The sequence below is a fragment of the Oryza glaberrima genome, chromosome 1 (assembly GCF_000147395.1).
Source record: "Oryza glaberrima chromosome 1, OglaRS2, whole genome shotgun sequence".
Lineage (NCBI taxonomy): Eukaryota > Viridiplantae > Streptophyta > Magnoliopsida > Poales > Poaceae > Oryza > Oryza glaberrima.
This window is the reverse complement of record NC_068326.1, coordinates 21,059,202-21,075,241: the sequence shown is the minus strand read 5'-3', so window position 1 is coordinate 21,075,241 and position 16,040 is coordinate 21,059,202. Positions and strand designations below refer to the sequence as shown.

At 42.4% G+C, this 16,040-nt stretch overlaps 3 protein-coding genes across 6 annotated transcripts; 2 read left to right on the top strand and 1 right to left on the bottom strand.

The window, feature by feature from the left end:
• Positions 1-381: 381 nt before the first annotated feature.
• On the bottom strand, positions 382-7,105 carry LOC127765568 (protein MLN51 homolog). Of its 4 annotated transcripts, none has more exons than XM_052290492.1 (12): positions 6,408-7,105; positions 4,646-4,748; positions 4,342-4,565; positions 3,356-4,185; positions 3,122-3,236; positions 2,492-2,611; positions 1,947-1,987; positions 1,806-1,851; positions 1,644-1,713; positions 1,483-1,561; positions 787-858; positions 382-699 (listed from the first exon to the last, which is right to left on the bottom strand). In XM_052290492.1, the coding sequence occupies exons 1-9, from the start codon at positions 6,974-6,976 to the stop codon at positions 1,686-1,688; spliced, it is 2,076 nt and encodes a 691-aa protein (XP_052146452.1). In that variant the 5' UTR covers positions 6,977-7,105; the 3' UTR covers positions 382-699; positions 787-858; positions 1,483-1,561; positions 1,644-1,685. The 4 variants fall into 4 exon arrangements, with proteins under 4 accessions (XP_052146452.1, XP_052146461.1, XP_052146478.1 ...); XM_052290501.1 differs by having other exon boundaries at positions 1,673-1,713; XM_052290518.1 differs by having other exon boundaries at positions 4,646-4,745; positions 6,408-7,104.
• Positions 7,106-9,374: 2,269 nt separating this feature from the next.
• LOC127765667 (uncharacterized) lies at positions 9,375-10,166 on the top strand. The gene has a single exon (XM_052290612.1). The coding sequence runs from the start codon at positions 9,436-9,438 to the stop codon at positions 9,853-9,855; it is 420 nt and encodes a 139-aa protein (XP_052146572.1). The 5' UTR covers positions 9,375-9,435; the 3' UTR covers positions 9,856-10,166.
• Positions 10,167-10,721: 555 nt separating this feature from the next.
• LOC127765629 (ENHANCER OF AG-4 protein 2-like) lies at positions 10,722-11,938 on the top strand. The gene is made up of 3 exons (XM_052290575.1): positions 10,722-10,869; positions 10,960-11,263; positions 11,403-11,938. The coding sequence occupies exons 1-3, from the start codon at positions 10,765-10,767 to the stop codon at positions 11,717-11,719; spliced, it is 726 nt and encodes a 241-aa protein (XP_052146535.1). The 5' UTR covers positions 10,722-10,764; the 3' UTR covers positions 11,720-11,938.
• The last annotated feature ends 4,102 nt before the right edge of the window (positions 11,939-16,040 follow it).

Sequence of the window (16,040 nt, the reverse complement as noted above, 5' to 3'; positions counted from 1 at the left end):
TTCTAGTAAGTTTTACAGAAATAATCATAATGTAAAATTCAAGTGTTCTTTTTTTTTATCATTGGCCACTGGCCAGTTTGCGCAGTTAAATCTTCAGTCCTGATTTTTTTTTATCACTGGTCATCTATTCGCTAATTCGGTCCAGTTCTCATAAACCTATAATTTATGTTTTTCTTGTAATGTGCACTGTGCAGCTCAGCGACTGATCGTCAGGGGAAAAGGTTGCTCGGTTTACTACCTTTGAACATTCCAAATCATAGTATAATGGTAGCATAGTTACCGTTTTCCATGATACTCCTATCTCGGCCTTTCAGCCAGCTAAACATCTCCCTCAAAACCAGAAGTGCAATGGACAAGAAAAAATATAGTGAAAACTGAGAGTTTTGTTGCTACCAAGATGGAACCGGACTAACTGACTCATTCAAGCTGTAAACTTGTCACAAATCGCACCCAGGTTTACACATTGTTCAAGAGATACAAACTGCAGCTATAAAGCCACTTGTGCTAACAGATACCACTATAAGAGGATAGGTATATCAGATCGACACAAAGTACAGTCGCTAAAAAGATGTACTAAAAAACCCAAACTTTTATCAACCAACGCAGATCATTATTCCAAGCTCTCTTCAAGAACCGCCCACATCTTCAGACGCAACCAACGAATTTGACATTTCTCAACGCATCACAACCGAGCAAAACCTAAATGTTCATGATAGAGTCAGTCACCTATATTATCATCAAAAACTGAATGCGTTCTCTAAATCATTGCTCTTAGAAAAGGCTTACCACAATTCAAGCAACAAATGCCACCCCTGAGTCTGCTGTGAAGTGACACCAGCACAAACAGGAGTTTATAACCTTCAGAACAGTATAAATCAAGTTAAAGCAGACAGCTTTTACCAGTTTGTCTAAAAAAGGAGAGATACCTATCAATGAAGTTAAGAAAAAAGGTGCACTAGAATGGTTAGAGAGTATAGTACTACTCTAGTATAATTTAGATCCAAGAAAAAGTGTCTGGGTTGTGAAAATACATGCTATTGTCATTTCTTGAGGCAAAATACCCTGTAACGGTTGCTCATGTAGAAGTGTTAAAGAAAGGGATAATGATATGGAGTTAATAGGAGCAGCATGCTTTTTTGTTATATGACCTAAAATGGCATCTAAATCAAGAAAACTAGTGTAACATTCACAATCATTGTCCCTTACAAATATGCTTTGGAATCAATCCAAACATATCGCTAAGGTATAAACAGAAGGATTGTAAAAAAGACAATGACGTTCATGAAATAGGGCATGTAGTGATGTTAAATTTACAAGTTCATACACTAGATTGCACCCACCAGAAAAGTTTGTGTACCACCAATGCAATTTACTCTTAAATTTAATGTTAGGAGTAAAATGAGCAGCAAATGCATACCATTTGCTAAAATATATTGTGTGCAAATTAGTAAGGGAATTGAAAATGTCAAAATAGGGCAGTACCTAACATAACTTAGGACAAGAAGCCACCCAAAGTGCTCCAGATCAAAACAGGAGATCACTAAGGGCTTAAAAATATAGCCTGCATAAGCATACACCACAGATAAGTTTGCAGGACATAAGGAAAATTGTAGGTATATCAAACAAATATATAAATAACTGACCATAAGCAGCTTATTCAGATGCTATTCACCTTACATGGTGCTTCACTGACTGAAGTTCATCTCTGAGTATCTGCATTAAGGAGTAAATACATGAGCTGAAAATCATGGCATGAAAACAGTATACACCAGGTGAGATTCAAAATGTTATTAGAGAATACTTGCCTCCTAGGCTTGTTCTGACGCTGATCAACCTCTTCATTGACAATATCTGCAATGCAAAATGTCAACCAAATATTTATGGAAGCAACTTACAAATTGTAATATAATATAAGAGTCAACATCAATAAAGGTAGTATGATGTACCGTTTCGAGGAGGGGAAGCCCCCTTGTTAGCAATAGATTCCCTGTAAGAATGAATAAATATTTTTAATTCCCACTTTCAAAGGAAAATTCATGGATGATACAAGAACACAGATCCAGGTAGGTTACATAATACTAATGCCTTTATATGTATCGCGCCCAAATTCCTCCAAAGTATATTCCCATTCTTATATTAACATTTCTGAATCAAATGTGTATCCAACAGTAATACTTCTTTTAGCCATTCGAGTGATCCACTTCATCAGTTCATCAATATACATACACATTCTGAGCCAGTACGTAGTTGAGTACTTTGAATTGAAATACAAAAATGTACATATATCAAGCTGGGGGCTATCACAACTGCATTTGCAGCTAATAACACTAGTCAAAACAAGTGATAATGTTTTTGAAGATGCATACATGGTCAGATGGCTAAGTCTAAAGCAGATGTTCAGCACTTTAGTTTACACCAAGAGGCGCTTTTCCCACAGAGCCAGAGCAGCTTAACCCATGTATATAAGCTATTTGTCGATTATATCCTTTACCTGGAAGGAACTGACGATGAGGTCTGTCCTGAAGATCTGGAGTAAAAGGCTGGATCCAGAGCAATATAAGGTGGATATGATCCTCCAAAAGCACCAGCTGCACCAGTTAACAGTGGCAACCTACCAAACCAACATTTCATGTGTTATAAGACAGAATAATATAAAAAATCATGCAAATAAGGCCCAACAGTCAGTATATAGTTTATAAAGACAAAGAACAAAAGCATCATATTGGAATCCATAGGAAAATAAATCAGAACTAAATAAATAGGAGAAAGGTATTATTACATCTTCAACAAAACAAAAATGACGCCCCAAAAGAGTTTATGAGCGAATATTACTTGGGAAAGCAAGTTTCAGCTATAAAATCCCATAACATATTATATTGAAAGATAAAACAAAAGCATTTGTAACAACTATCAATTCCTGCTATCATAGTTTAATTAAACAAAAGCTAGACAAAGTATAGCTAGAAATCAAAACAAGACGTGCTATTCTAAGAACAAGTGAAAATACTGTTTGGTGTAATATTGTCTTATATTCACCCCTTGCAGTTAAGATTACATCCAGTTGTTACACCACAGAAAATATTATTGTGAAAAGCAAATCTAGTGAGACAATGAAATATACCATGTCATTTCGTTATTTCCCATTCCCATCTGCTGTTGAGCCACATAGCCAGGGAGGGCCATACCAACAGTAGGAACTCCAACACCACCAGGATGCTGACTGCCAAATTGCATGACTGCATTAACGATGAAAACAGGAAAGACAATGAGTTCAAGTGATGGCATTGGAAATTAGAAAGTCAAAGCAATCCGATTATTACAAGAAAAGATCTGTTGAATTACTAAGGAAGCAAACCTGGAAGGAGAGCTGGAGTGCCAGGAAAATTTTGTTCGCCCTGGGCAAGACCAATAGCCCCAGCAGCCCCAATAACCTGGGCTCCACCATACATAAAGGAACCCCTTCCGGCTTCCTGACTGTTGGTTTTTCCTGCCCCAGATGATGCATTTGATTTGTTCGAACTAGGATACAGACCATTCTCAACACTTTCAGTTGATCTAACAGGTAGATGCTGAGTGGTTGACGGGTTGCCAGTGCGATGGTTCAACTGCTGAGTTGGTATTCTCATTGCAGATTGAGTTTGCACTTGCCCTGACTTCTGGTGCACGACTGATGTGTGACTTTGCTGGTGTGTAGGAGCCCTAGGATTTTGGTGAAGAGACGAAGTGGACTGATTGTTTGAAGGAATCCCATTTCCTCCTTGAGTTCTAACAACAGAAGATTGACCATGATTAACTGTCGATGCTGCAAATCCTGATGAATTCAACGATGTTCCTCCACTCCTTGGAGATTGTCTAACAGGACCATCAGCATGTTGAAACCTGTCACGTGCACCATAATCCCTTCTAACTGCTGGGCCAGATTGTACCTTTGCATTGTCATCCATCTTCATAGAAGATGGAAAGACTTTATTGGAACCCCCTGCTTGCATATTGTCCCTTCTTTGAGCTGGCACAGAGAAATCTGGGTTGGAGGCACCAGAGGGATAAAATGGTGGTGACGCTGAATTTAAGCTTGAATTCACAACATTCTTTTTAGGAGGGGCCATTTCTGACTGCGCATTTAAAGTTTGGCCACTCTCTCTGACGGCTGAAGCACTTGCAGCAGACTCTCGTGATCTTGCAGGTCTGAACAAGTAATAATAAGATAATTATGTAAGGCGAAAATCACAAGCAAAGCTGTGCAGCCATGAAACCTATTTACAGTCAAGTGTCCCCAGTGGTGTGTGCAGTATTGTGTTTTTGTTGGGTAGTTGGGAAGGATTCAAAATAATAATCACTTACTGTTTCCGCTGGAATCCAACAACATCTCGGTTGTTCTTTGCAACAGCTTCATAACGTCGAGGTCCTCTCCCTCTAACAACCTTTTGGGGTCGGTTTTGGTGGTTGTTGTTGATATCTTCATTATAACCGCGATACTTTCCACCTCTGGCAAACCCATGACCAGTGCCCCGAGTTCTACCCCCACCACCACGGCCTCTAAAGCGACCCCTTGACATTCGCTTATCCTGCAATGCAGAAATCCTACCTCAATACCAACATTGAAGAAAAAGCTATCATTTGCACATTAAAGGAATTGGACAGATACCTCATAGTGCTCCTCATGCAAATTCATTTCCTCAAATCTGTCATGCACCCACGCTTGATCATCTTTAGCGTCCCATAACTTCCTCCCACCAAACATTCTCCTGCTTTCAGAAGAAAGTAAAAAACAAAATCAGCACAGTTGAAGAGCAAGATCTCATTTAGCAGCCACTACTATCCAATGACAGACTGCAGCAGGGTCAAAATATAACGATAACCAACATGAGCCGATGCTCAATAGATTAGCTGTAGCTACTATATATTTAGCAGACGCTTGCCAACCAGAGCATCCATTTGCAGAGGAGATGCAAAATATAATTGACCCAGGAAGCTAAAACATATGGTGGAAGAAGAATGATGAACATGCTCTATTGCTGATTGCACATTGAAAATCGTTAGCATACAAACAAAAGGTAAGCTCGCAGCTCACTCTTCCCATGTTGGTCCCAACAATGTGGCACAGTTTTTCATCATCATGGAATCAAATAGAGGGGGTGACAAACCCTCTAATGAATGCCCGTGGATATTTACAGGTTATGGGGATTTCTGCAAAATAGAAATTACTAGCCTGCCATCATGGGTTGCAACAGGTGTGTTGCAAGCTGACAGTGACATGTCACCGGTGAGCACCATGTGGAATCATTTTGCTTCTATGGCCTGTTTGACCCGAGTCTGCATCAACTAAGCAAGTTGTTGCACCGAAATGAGTGTTTTGTAGGTTATTGCACCTATTTGCAGTCCATGCACCATGAGTACAATTTACTCTTCTTATAGCTAAATTCCAACATTCTATGCCCAAAAACGATCATTAGGCATTTAGGTTCTACTAAATATGCAGTGATTAGCCTTCTCATTATATTAAAATATGTCCTACATATTGCATTTCTAAGGAGTATTCATAACGGCCATCTCATGGCAAAAAATGAATTTATTCAATTCACAATCAGCCCCATCTAATCCCCCAACCCCTCCTCTTTTCTTCTCCGGTGTTAGCTAAACTTATGCATTAGAGTACATGCTTAATAAACATTGGCTCTTGTCCTACTAAAACCCTAGCATTGAAGGAACAAACAAAATTCTATGTAGCTAACCTCCAGGACAGCATCTTAAGCATCAAAATTTAAGCACACACAAATCTGAGTTACTGTCAAAAACAAGTAATAGCAAGAACCAAGGTTGGGAAAATGTGTCTGCATTAGCTCCCAACAAACAAGTATCTAGCACGAGTCCCTGGATTTCATTGTAGGAACATATTTCATGTAGGACTCCCTGAAAAAGTGGTTTCACTGGACCCTTACTGTGGATTATCATTTGTCATTATAACCTCATTCAAACTTTTCACGTTTCCTGATATTTTATCAGTTTACAGCTTGATCACTATGTTGATTTTAGTTTCGAGCACGACGACCCCAACATATTCAAAATAAATGAGTTCAGATGCTCTGGTAAGTTATATCCTTCATTTTCTACATAGTTCATTTTCAGTTTAAAATTTATACTAAGCTTAAAGTTCAGTTTTTTCTTGTGAAAGGCTTTTGCCTGAATTGCATGTGATAAATCCCCCTGCGCTTCCTCGCCTACCTTTGGCATCGATGCCTCAATTCACAGATTCACTACGTTTTGATTATGCCTGTTTTACTTTGCTGAAGTATAATGCAGCTCTGGCTTCCTCGAGGCCACAGCTACAGCCTACGGTTGAGCAATAGCAATTCTACCAAAACTATGGGTACAGCAGATAAGGCATAAGTTTTTCAGGAAGAACTCACCTGCGGCGGCCACGACTCTCCTCTTGGAAGCGGTCATCGTGCATGTAGAAGGCGCCGGACGTGGGTACCGCAAACGGCTCCTGCTCCTTCTTCTCTTCTCCATCCCCTTCCACCGCCGCCTCTCCCTCCACGTCGCCCTTCTCCCCATCCTCCCCCTGGGCACTGGCGACCTCCTTGGGCGGCTCCGCGCGGCCGTCGTACTCCTCCTCGAAGCCCTCGCCGACCTCCTCCTCCGCCAAATCATCGTAGTACTCCTCGTCATCGTCCTCGTAGGCCTCGTCCTCGTACACCTCGGCTGCGCCCTGCCCGTCGCCGTCGTCGCCGTCGCCGCGGTCGGACCCGATCCGCGCCCTCCCCTCCTCGGACCCCTCGTCGTCGCTGGCCTCCCGGCGCCGCATCTCCGGGAGCAGCGCGTCGTCGGGGTCGCTCACGTACTCCTCGTCATCCCCGGACCCCGCCGTCTCCGCCTCCGCCTCCGCCTCCTCGGGCGTCAGCGGCGCCGCGGGGGGCTTCTCGGCGGCGTGGGCCTGCTCCGGCTGCGCGTCCGCCGGCGTCGTCGGGTCGGCCATGGGCGGGCGGGCGAGCGAAGCAACCCTAGATTTGGCTGCGGCGGTGTGGTGAGATTTTTTCTTTTTCTTTTTCTCCTTTTTCTTCCCTCTCTCTCCGTGGGTTTGGTTTGGTTTGGTTTTGTGTGGGGAAGCGAGACGAAAGAGTTCGAATCGAAGGGGGGGGAGAGGGGGGGAGGCGTGGAACGGAACGGGACGGGATTACGGACGGGGCAGGGTGAGAACGAGGCGGACGGGGCGTGGAACGGCTACGGCACGGGAGGGCAAAGCGCGAGTTCTCGCCAGTTTTTTAGATGTTAACGTCTACAGCCTACAGGTTTCTCTTTGGTTTTTGGATGGATACAGGAGCAGACGGTTGCTCAGTGCGGATTTATAATTCGGCATTGCTAGTCTTGGTGTTGAAATATTATAGGGTTATAATTTTATCCGTGCCACTACAAATTTATCTATTTAGATAAATGTTATTATAAATTATCTATTTAAAAGGAGTGCGACGTATATAATGTGGTGAGAATAATTACCTCGTCGAATTATCCTTACAACCATTGGACCGAGTGATTATACGGTTAGAAATTTTCTATGCACGCTCTTTCTTTTAATCAATAACATGTACCTACGTTGTAACGGGGTCCATATAAGTAAGGGTAGACTATAAGTGTGATTAGGGATAAAACATTGTATTCGGTGGTTACATACATACGCTATGTGTGGGTGCATGTTGAGAGCGTCGTAGAAGAAGTGGACGGAAGGAAGATGAGTTGGCTTTTAAGCTAGTAGAGATGTAGGTAAAATATTTCAGTCACTTTGCATTTTACTGGGCCATGTATGAGCGGCACCTACGGCCTACAAGCTAGTATGGCGCACAAACCAACAGCCTATGTTGGCCGAGCTAGCAGCAATTCAAGGAATAAGTTCACTTTTCATCCCTCAACTTTACGTCAAGTTTGTTTGACATCCTTGGTACAAAACCGTGTAACTTGTATCCCATGGCAGTATTGACCTCATTTTCCCATGTTTTTGCTCATGTGTCAGTTGTCCGGCCCCACTTGGTCAGGTTGCAGTGACAGTGAAAGATTTGTGCAATGACGACGATGCGGAGAGGAGTGTAGGCGCAGCGATGGTGATGACGAGGTTGGACGGCCACCACATCGCCGCTTGCTCCACCATATACCGCCAAAATATTTCCACCCACCTGAACCCAAGCACCTAATCATCCACAAGCTCGATCGCTTTACATGATATAAGCAACAACATGAAACAATCATGAGTCGATCAAATGATCCATGGTCGAAGATGATAAGAAAAAAAAAGAGTCACTTTTGATCTGTCATGGATGGTAGAAACTAGCAAGAAAGGTGTGTGGAATATGAGCATAAGACGACGAAGAAGGAGATGTGCTTGCCATAGAAGACGAGGATGGCGGTGATGACATAGGTAGCGTACACCGTGCTGGCACCAGAGTTGGCAAAGAAGGAGATGAACACGTGCTCTTTCACATTGAGCGGCTCCGGGTTGAGGGTGAACTCTAACGGCCGCGCGCGCGCAGAAGAAGGCATGCTCCTACAGTACCACCGCCATGAGGCAACCAAGCGGCACAACGGCAATCTGCAAGGAGATGGCAGTGATGGTGTGCGGCTCCAGGTGGTACCAGAAGAATTGGTTGAGAAAGGAGAGCACCGCGCACGACGTTATCCCTAGACTGCACATCCGGAACATCAGCACCAACAACTCGTGGGTGAAGCTCACGCACATCAACCGTAATCGATGTATGTTCTTAAATAATAAACCATACCTGTGTCGGAGACACCACCAGGGCTGAGGGAGCTTAGGCTTCGGGAGGTCGTTGACCTCCTCAGTTGTTGCCGCCTCCCGCGATAGGCTCACCGGGTATGTCAGCCGCCTTAAGCCCCCTTGCGATCTTCTCCATGCCGGCAAGCTGCTAGGGAAAAGAGGGGAGAGATGGAGAGATGGGCAAGAAAGGGGATAGGTGGGGAGAGGTGGAAGTCTACTTACGCGTGGGCTCTATATGTTTTCTTTTTTCTTTTTGCTAACTAGGATACCACATAAGACAAAACTTAACTTAACTTGGCACATCATATTGCCTTAGACTTAACTTGAGTAGTTTTGCAAAGATAAGGGGTGGAGAATTTTGGTATTGCGATTTCAGGGACGTAAATTAAACTCGTCGTAAAGTTGAGGGATTGGCAAGTGGACTTATTCGCAGTTCTACTACCGTTACCAGGCCCCTTTTTGGGCCGTTCGGCCCACTACACCCCAATGTATTGTCGTGGGCCGTGAGACCAACCGGATCAGAGAAGCGTGCTGCGGTCAGCGTCACACCGAAACCATGACCTACACGGCTACACGCGCGCACCCCGCCTCGCCTCCGCTTTTCTTTCATAGCTTCGTCCATCCATGGCGCAGCCGTATCATCTTCAGTCCTCGCTAAGCTAGCTGCCTAAATGCCTGTGACAAGGGAGATCATCGCTGGAGCCGGAGCCGGATCGGCGGCGGCGGCGGCTGTACTGGCGTTGCTGGTCGCGGCCGCCGGCGGTGACGAATTAGCGGCGGCGGTGGGTAGCAGCAGCAGCATCATGCCGCCCTGCTTCCACGCGTGCTTCGACCAGTGCGTGCAGCGCGAGGAGTACTGGTTCTGCCAGTTCTCCTGCTACCGCCGGTGCGGCGCCGGCGCCATCGCCATTGCCATCGCCGCCGGCCGCTTCTCCGGCGCCGGCGACTGCGAGCACGCGTGCGCGCTGTCCATGTGCGGCCAGATCGACCCGGGCAGCAAGATGATGGCCGTGTGCCGCGACACGTGCGGCAAGAGCTACGCCGCCGCCGGGTGCCGCCGCCGGCCGACCAGCCTTACGGCGGCAGTGTGATTCAATATTTCGACCGCGACAAACAGGATTGCCTTAAGCATGACGAACATCTCGAATTAATTCTCGATATGATGTTAAAACACAAATCCATGCACAACATATTAACACAAATCCATGTATAATAATACTCTTGAGATGGCTAAATTATTGTCGGAGTTGTGCTCCAATTTGTAATAACGCAATTAATTACGCAAGGTATATATACATACCGCCGTTCGATCGAATCGAATTAACAGTCTTGTCTTGAGTCAACTATGACGTTTGTTTCTCGCTGATTATCTGCCATACAAATTACCATGCGGCTGATCTACTAAGTACTGACATGGATTAATCAACACGGTGGAAAACTAATTAAGTGCCCAGTTACTGTCACTTGAACACGGATTACTGCCTTGATCCCTAGCTACTTCTGTCAGACCGAATACCATAAACAAAAATGTTTAATGATTCTGTATGGGCTGCTTGGTGCTTTCTTGTGTAAGTGTTCTCTCATCATGACAGATCAAAACAAACTGGATTTAATCGATTCGAACTGATCAGCTGACACGAAGAGAGATCGATTACCCGCGCGAGCGACGCACGCGAATCTGTTCCCCGCGCGACGCCGCGACGCGAACAAAAGCGTGAATTCGCAAGCTGCATGCCCAGCTGCACCTCTCTGTCTCTCCGATCGCTCGAAACGAATTCAGTTTTCGAACATTCCGTGCACGGCGTCGAATCCCGGAGCCCTCGCCATCGCCCACGCCCTCGCGCGCACCCGGAACGCGTGACCCCCTCCTCCTCGCCGCCGGCGCGGCGCGCGTGCAATGCAAGCGCTAATGCGGGCGGCTATATATACCGCGCTCTCCTCACCGAAGCAAAGCCAACCCGTTCACACCTCACCGAGCGAGCAGCTAGCTAGCTGCGGCGATGGCCTCCAGAGCGGCGGCGGTCGCCGTCCTCCTCCTCGCCGTGGCGGCGGCGCCGCTCTTCGCCGCGGCGAGCGCGCATGGCCGAGGCTACTTTGGTGCCAAGGTACGTACCGACACCCCGACAAATTAATTGGCTGTCCACATTAAGACCAAATTTACTGATTAATTGTATCTGAATTCTTGTGTCGATTAGTCCTGGCCTCCTGACGGCAGCCTGAGCTCATCAAGCTCCGGCGAGGCTGCAGCGGCGGACGTCGACGACGGCCACACGGACTGGAAGTGCTACTCCTCCTGCATGAGCAAGTGCTGTCACCGCCACGACGACGACGACGACGACAAGGCCAATGCCAAGGCCAACGCCACCGCCGGCGCCGCCGCCGTCGGGCTCGACGATGACTACAAGTGCAAGAAGCAGTGCCTCGGCAACTGCTTCAAGGACGTGCCGGCCGTTTGCTACCACAAGTGCGTCGACGACTGGTGCGCGAAGCTGCCACCATGTACGTAATAAACTAACACTTCGCAACGATAATTCAAGCCTTAATCTCTCTCTCTCACACACACACATATATATAGCTCTGTAGTAATTAAGTTTAAATCTGTTCATCATGTGCTGCTTTTTCTTGTGTGCATCTGCAGATAGCTCCGCGAAGGTGCAGTGCTACAAGAAGTGCGGCGATAAATGCTTCCACCACGGCCCGAAGCCTGGGCCCAAGCCCAAGCCCAAGCCGAGCCCACCAAAACCCAAGCCTGGACCGAAGCCTAAGCCTCCCAAGCCTGGGCCAAAGCCGAAGCCTCCAAAGCCAGGGCCGAAGCCGAAGCCGAAGCCGCCGAAGCCCGGGCCGAAGCCGAAGCCAGGGCCGCCACAGCCCTGGTGGCCTATACCATTCCCGAAGCCGCCGTGTCCCCCCGGCGCCGACGGGTCGTCGTCGGCGGTCGACGACAAGAACAACTGATCACACATCATACCTAAATTATACATATGATTAATTTGAGATCAAAGAATTTACAGAGTAAATACAGCCAGGGCGACGTCTCATTGCTGCAAATTAACTATTGTATAGATGGCATATGCACGGTAATTGTCAAGTGATCTATCTGTAAACCTGGCATATCAGCATATGCATGCCTACTCCTATGGATGAATTCTATACGTACTTTCGTTCAAAAAACAATTCTATATGTATTGAATTGGGGACCGTGCGTACACACACTAGTACAGATCCTTCAATCTGTGACGGGCTCTAATATGCTTAGAAATAGCGGACTGTCACAAGGAAGTCATCTCAATTGGGCCGAAAAGTGCCCGATTGAGATATGGTCGCACGGACATGTTAGATGGGCATAAAACTTAAGCCCGTCATGGATGACACCTATCAGTGACGGGCCACAACTTTAGGCCCGATTGAGATAACATTCCATATCTCAAACGGGCCTCAAGTTGTGGCCTGTCACAAAGACCATCATCTGTGACGTGCACCAACTTGAGGCCTGTTTGAGATAACAACTAGGCCCGTCACAGATGACTCATCAGTGACGGTCTATATACTTAATCTCTATCGGACATTAACTAAAGTCCGTCACCGATGACTATTTTTCCATTTTTCATATGAAATGTTTATATTTGTAAGTTGACTATAGCAAAATAATTTAGTGCAGTATAATAATTCATTTTATGAGTCAAAATAATTTTACGGGTAGTAAATGATTTCAAATGGAAAAAATGTCAACAACAAAGTTGTATAACTTATCAATATTTATAACTTTTAGTTTGGTCATTTTTCAATATAACATTTTTTTGAACAGTTTGAATTTGAATTTAAAAATATGACAACTTCAAACAATATTTTCAAATACTAAATAATTTCAATTGAAAAAGTCATCAACAACAAAGTTGAATAACTCATCGAGATCTAAAACTTTTATTTTTGTTATTTCTTCATCCGACGAAATGTTAGTAATATTATTCATAAATTTTACATATATGTGTTATAGTTTATAAAACCAGATAAGAGATATGTCAATTTTGTGAACAATGTTACTATCACTTTGTCGTATGAAGAAATGACCAAAATAAAAGTTTTAGATCTTGACGAGTTATTCAACTTTGTTGTTGATGACTTTTTCAGTTGATATCATTTAGTATTTGAAAATGTTGTTTGAAGTTGTCATATTTTCAAATTCAAATTCAAACGGTTCAAAAAATGTTATATAGAAAAATGACCAAAATAAAAGTTATAGATTTTGATGAGTTATACAACTTTGTTGTTGATGACTTTTTCAATTGAAGTCGTTCACTGATCTAAAATTCTATTTGAACTTTTCAAACTTTGAATTTCAAATTTCAAATTGTTTAAATAGAGTCATATGGAGAAATGACCAAAATAAAAATTTTGCACCTCGATGAGTTCTACAACTTTGGTTTTGGTGACTTTTCCATTTGAAATCATTTAATAACTCCAATTTGACATCCTGGCCTAGGGCATAATAGGATTAATAGAATACTCATACCAACATGTTACAACTACTTTTCCGGAAGCCAATCTCCAAAGAACTTTGACGTTAAGTGTGCTTGGTCTAGAGCAATTTCGGGATGTAACTTATGCTATAGTTAATGCCCGTCACATATGACTCATCTGTGACGGGCATCCAACCGGGAAGTTTGAACTTCCCACGTGGGGTGCACACGAGTGAGGGCTAGCCAAAAAATAAAATTTATTTATTTTTGGATTATACTCATCTGTGACGGGTATTAACTTATGCTATAGTTAATGCCCGGACATTAACTTATGCTATAGTTAATGCCCGTCACAGATGACTCATCTGTGACGGGCTATAGTTAATGCCCATCACAGATAAGGGTCATCTGTGATGGGTGCTAGTTGTGGCCCGATTGAGATAGGTCATCTGTGACGGGCTATAGTTTGATTGGTCGTCTGGGTCAAAGCTATCGGTGACGGGCTTTACTTAGGGCCCGATTGAGATAGAATTATCCGTGACGGCCGTTTGCCCGATTGAGATAACTCTTCACATCAGTGACTTCTAGCCTGTGACGGACGCCATGCCCGACTGAGATGGGGCTTACCGCCCGATTGAGATGAGGGTATCCGTTCTAGTGACACATTATGTATAAAACAACATTCAGTTTGAATTTGTTGGTCTTTTATTACTGATGACTTATTATATTACTAACTAGGAAAGTAGCCTGCGCGTATGCGACGCGGGGGCATTTATATCATTGAAAGGTAAGATTATACTTTATTCAGAAATTGTCTCATAAATAGCAAACTATAAATTAAACAATGCCCTTTAAAAATAATTCAGGGGTCCTTTTTTAAAACATATATAAAAAAATATTCATCAACTCTTGAATAAAAGATGGATTAAGCTCATACGACTTTTGCATTGGGTAAATATTAAACTATCGCTAGCTAATTATCAAGCATATCATTTGTACAAATACCATGCTAATATAGCTACAAGCAAAAATTGCAAGATCAAGAAAGTCAAAATTCTTGTGATTGAATGCCTTGAAGGCATATGACAAACAAATTTAGGGTAAATTAAAAGTTGGATTTTGTTTCTCCTCTATATAAGTTCAAGAACTTCATATTTTCTTCATAGTTCTGAAGAACTTTAAAGAGTTTTGGTGCACACAAATCATCTACACAATCACTTTGTTTGGTAGTGTAAAATATCAACATTGTTTGAAGCTAATTTCTTTTGTTTTCTCATGGTTGTTTTCATTGAAACAATATTTGTTTAAAATAAGACCATAAGTATATAAATTTAATTAGTATGGGTAGTTTACTTACAAATTTTGAAGTGTTTTGTAATAAAGTTTATTTCTATCATGTAGTCTGGTTATATCAAGAATATAGTTTTGTTCCACAAGTTCAATATGATTTACAACACCAGAATTTGTAAAAATTTATAAAAACTGCTTACAATTTTTGGTTTGTCTAATTTGATTTTTTAAATTCAAATAAGTACATAATCTCCTTCTTAACGGTGTCTCTGTCATTATTCATAATTAAAAAACTCCTTGAATAACTGACACGTCATGTCGTCACTCAATCATATATATGTGTGTGTGTACTATTTGCCATTATTCTCGGTCCATTGATTCCTCAGTGGTATCCTCTACTCACCCATCATCTTATGGTAGTCGTATAGATTATATTTTATCTAATTTATCTACTTATTTAGTTTACATATGGACAACACCACATTGTTCCACCCTTGTGCATGGGACATGGGGTCTAAGATGTTTTTTTTCCCAAAGCAAGTTCTTAATTAACACATGTAATTAGATATCTAGATACGAGTGCCCCTAATGGGCGGGTGATCGTTCCCAGCGATCAACCCGCCCTCCCCCCATACTCTTCTCCCTTCTCTCCTTTCATCATAAATTTCAAAAAAAAAACAAAGTTAGTAAAAAATAGAAAAAAATCTAATACTTTCATTCATGTGCATAGACTTTATATCGTAAACTTTGCACGCATAAACTTTATGTATAGAAATATTATATATATATATAATATTTGAATCTGAATTTGAATTTGAATCGAATATATAAACTTTTGACTTATAAACATTTGCTCTACAAAATTTAGGTGGATAAACATTAGATGTGTAAACTTTAGGTGTATAAACTTACTAAAAGAGGAAAATAATGCACGCATAAACTTTATGTATAGAAATATTCAATATATAAAATATTTAAATCCAAATTTAAATTTGAATCGGGTATATAAACTTTTAAGAGTAAATTGCACCCACGATACATAAATTTGGCGGGTCGGTGCGATATCGTGCAAGAACTTGAGAATTGAACATTCGAGTGCGACAACTTGACAAGTTGGTGTGTTCTAGTACAAGAACTTAATAATTTAGTATTTTGGTGCATCAACTTAGCTAAGCATATATAAGTATGCCATTATATAGTAATCCTACCGATATTACCTTATAATATTGAATTTAATCTTTAAGAATTATACTACATATCCAATTTACATCCAATTAACTTTAAAGATTTTTTTTTCTTCACCTTCCCAAATCTCAACCGAAATATAATAATTTTTACGTCCAGTTTAATTGACTTTTAGTTATTAGTTATTATAATAAAAATATAAATATGCTTATATACAAATCCACGTTAGTATATTGTCAAAATAAGTACTTAAAAAATAAATATGTATAAAAAAGTGCTCCAAATAATTAAGTTGTTGCATAACTTCTTAACTTATTGTATCAAAATCGTGCATATCTTACAAG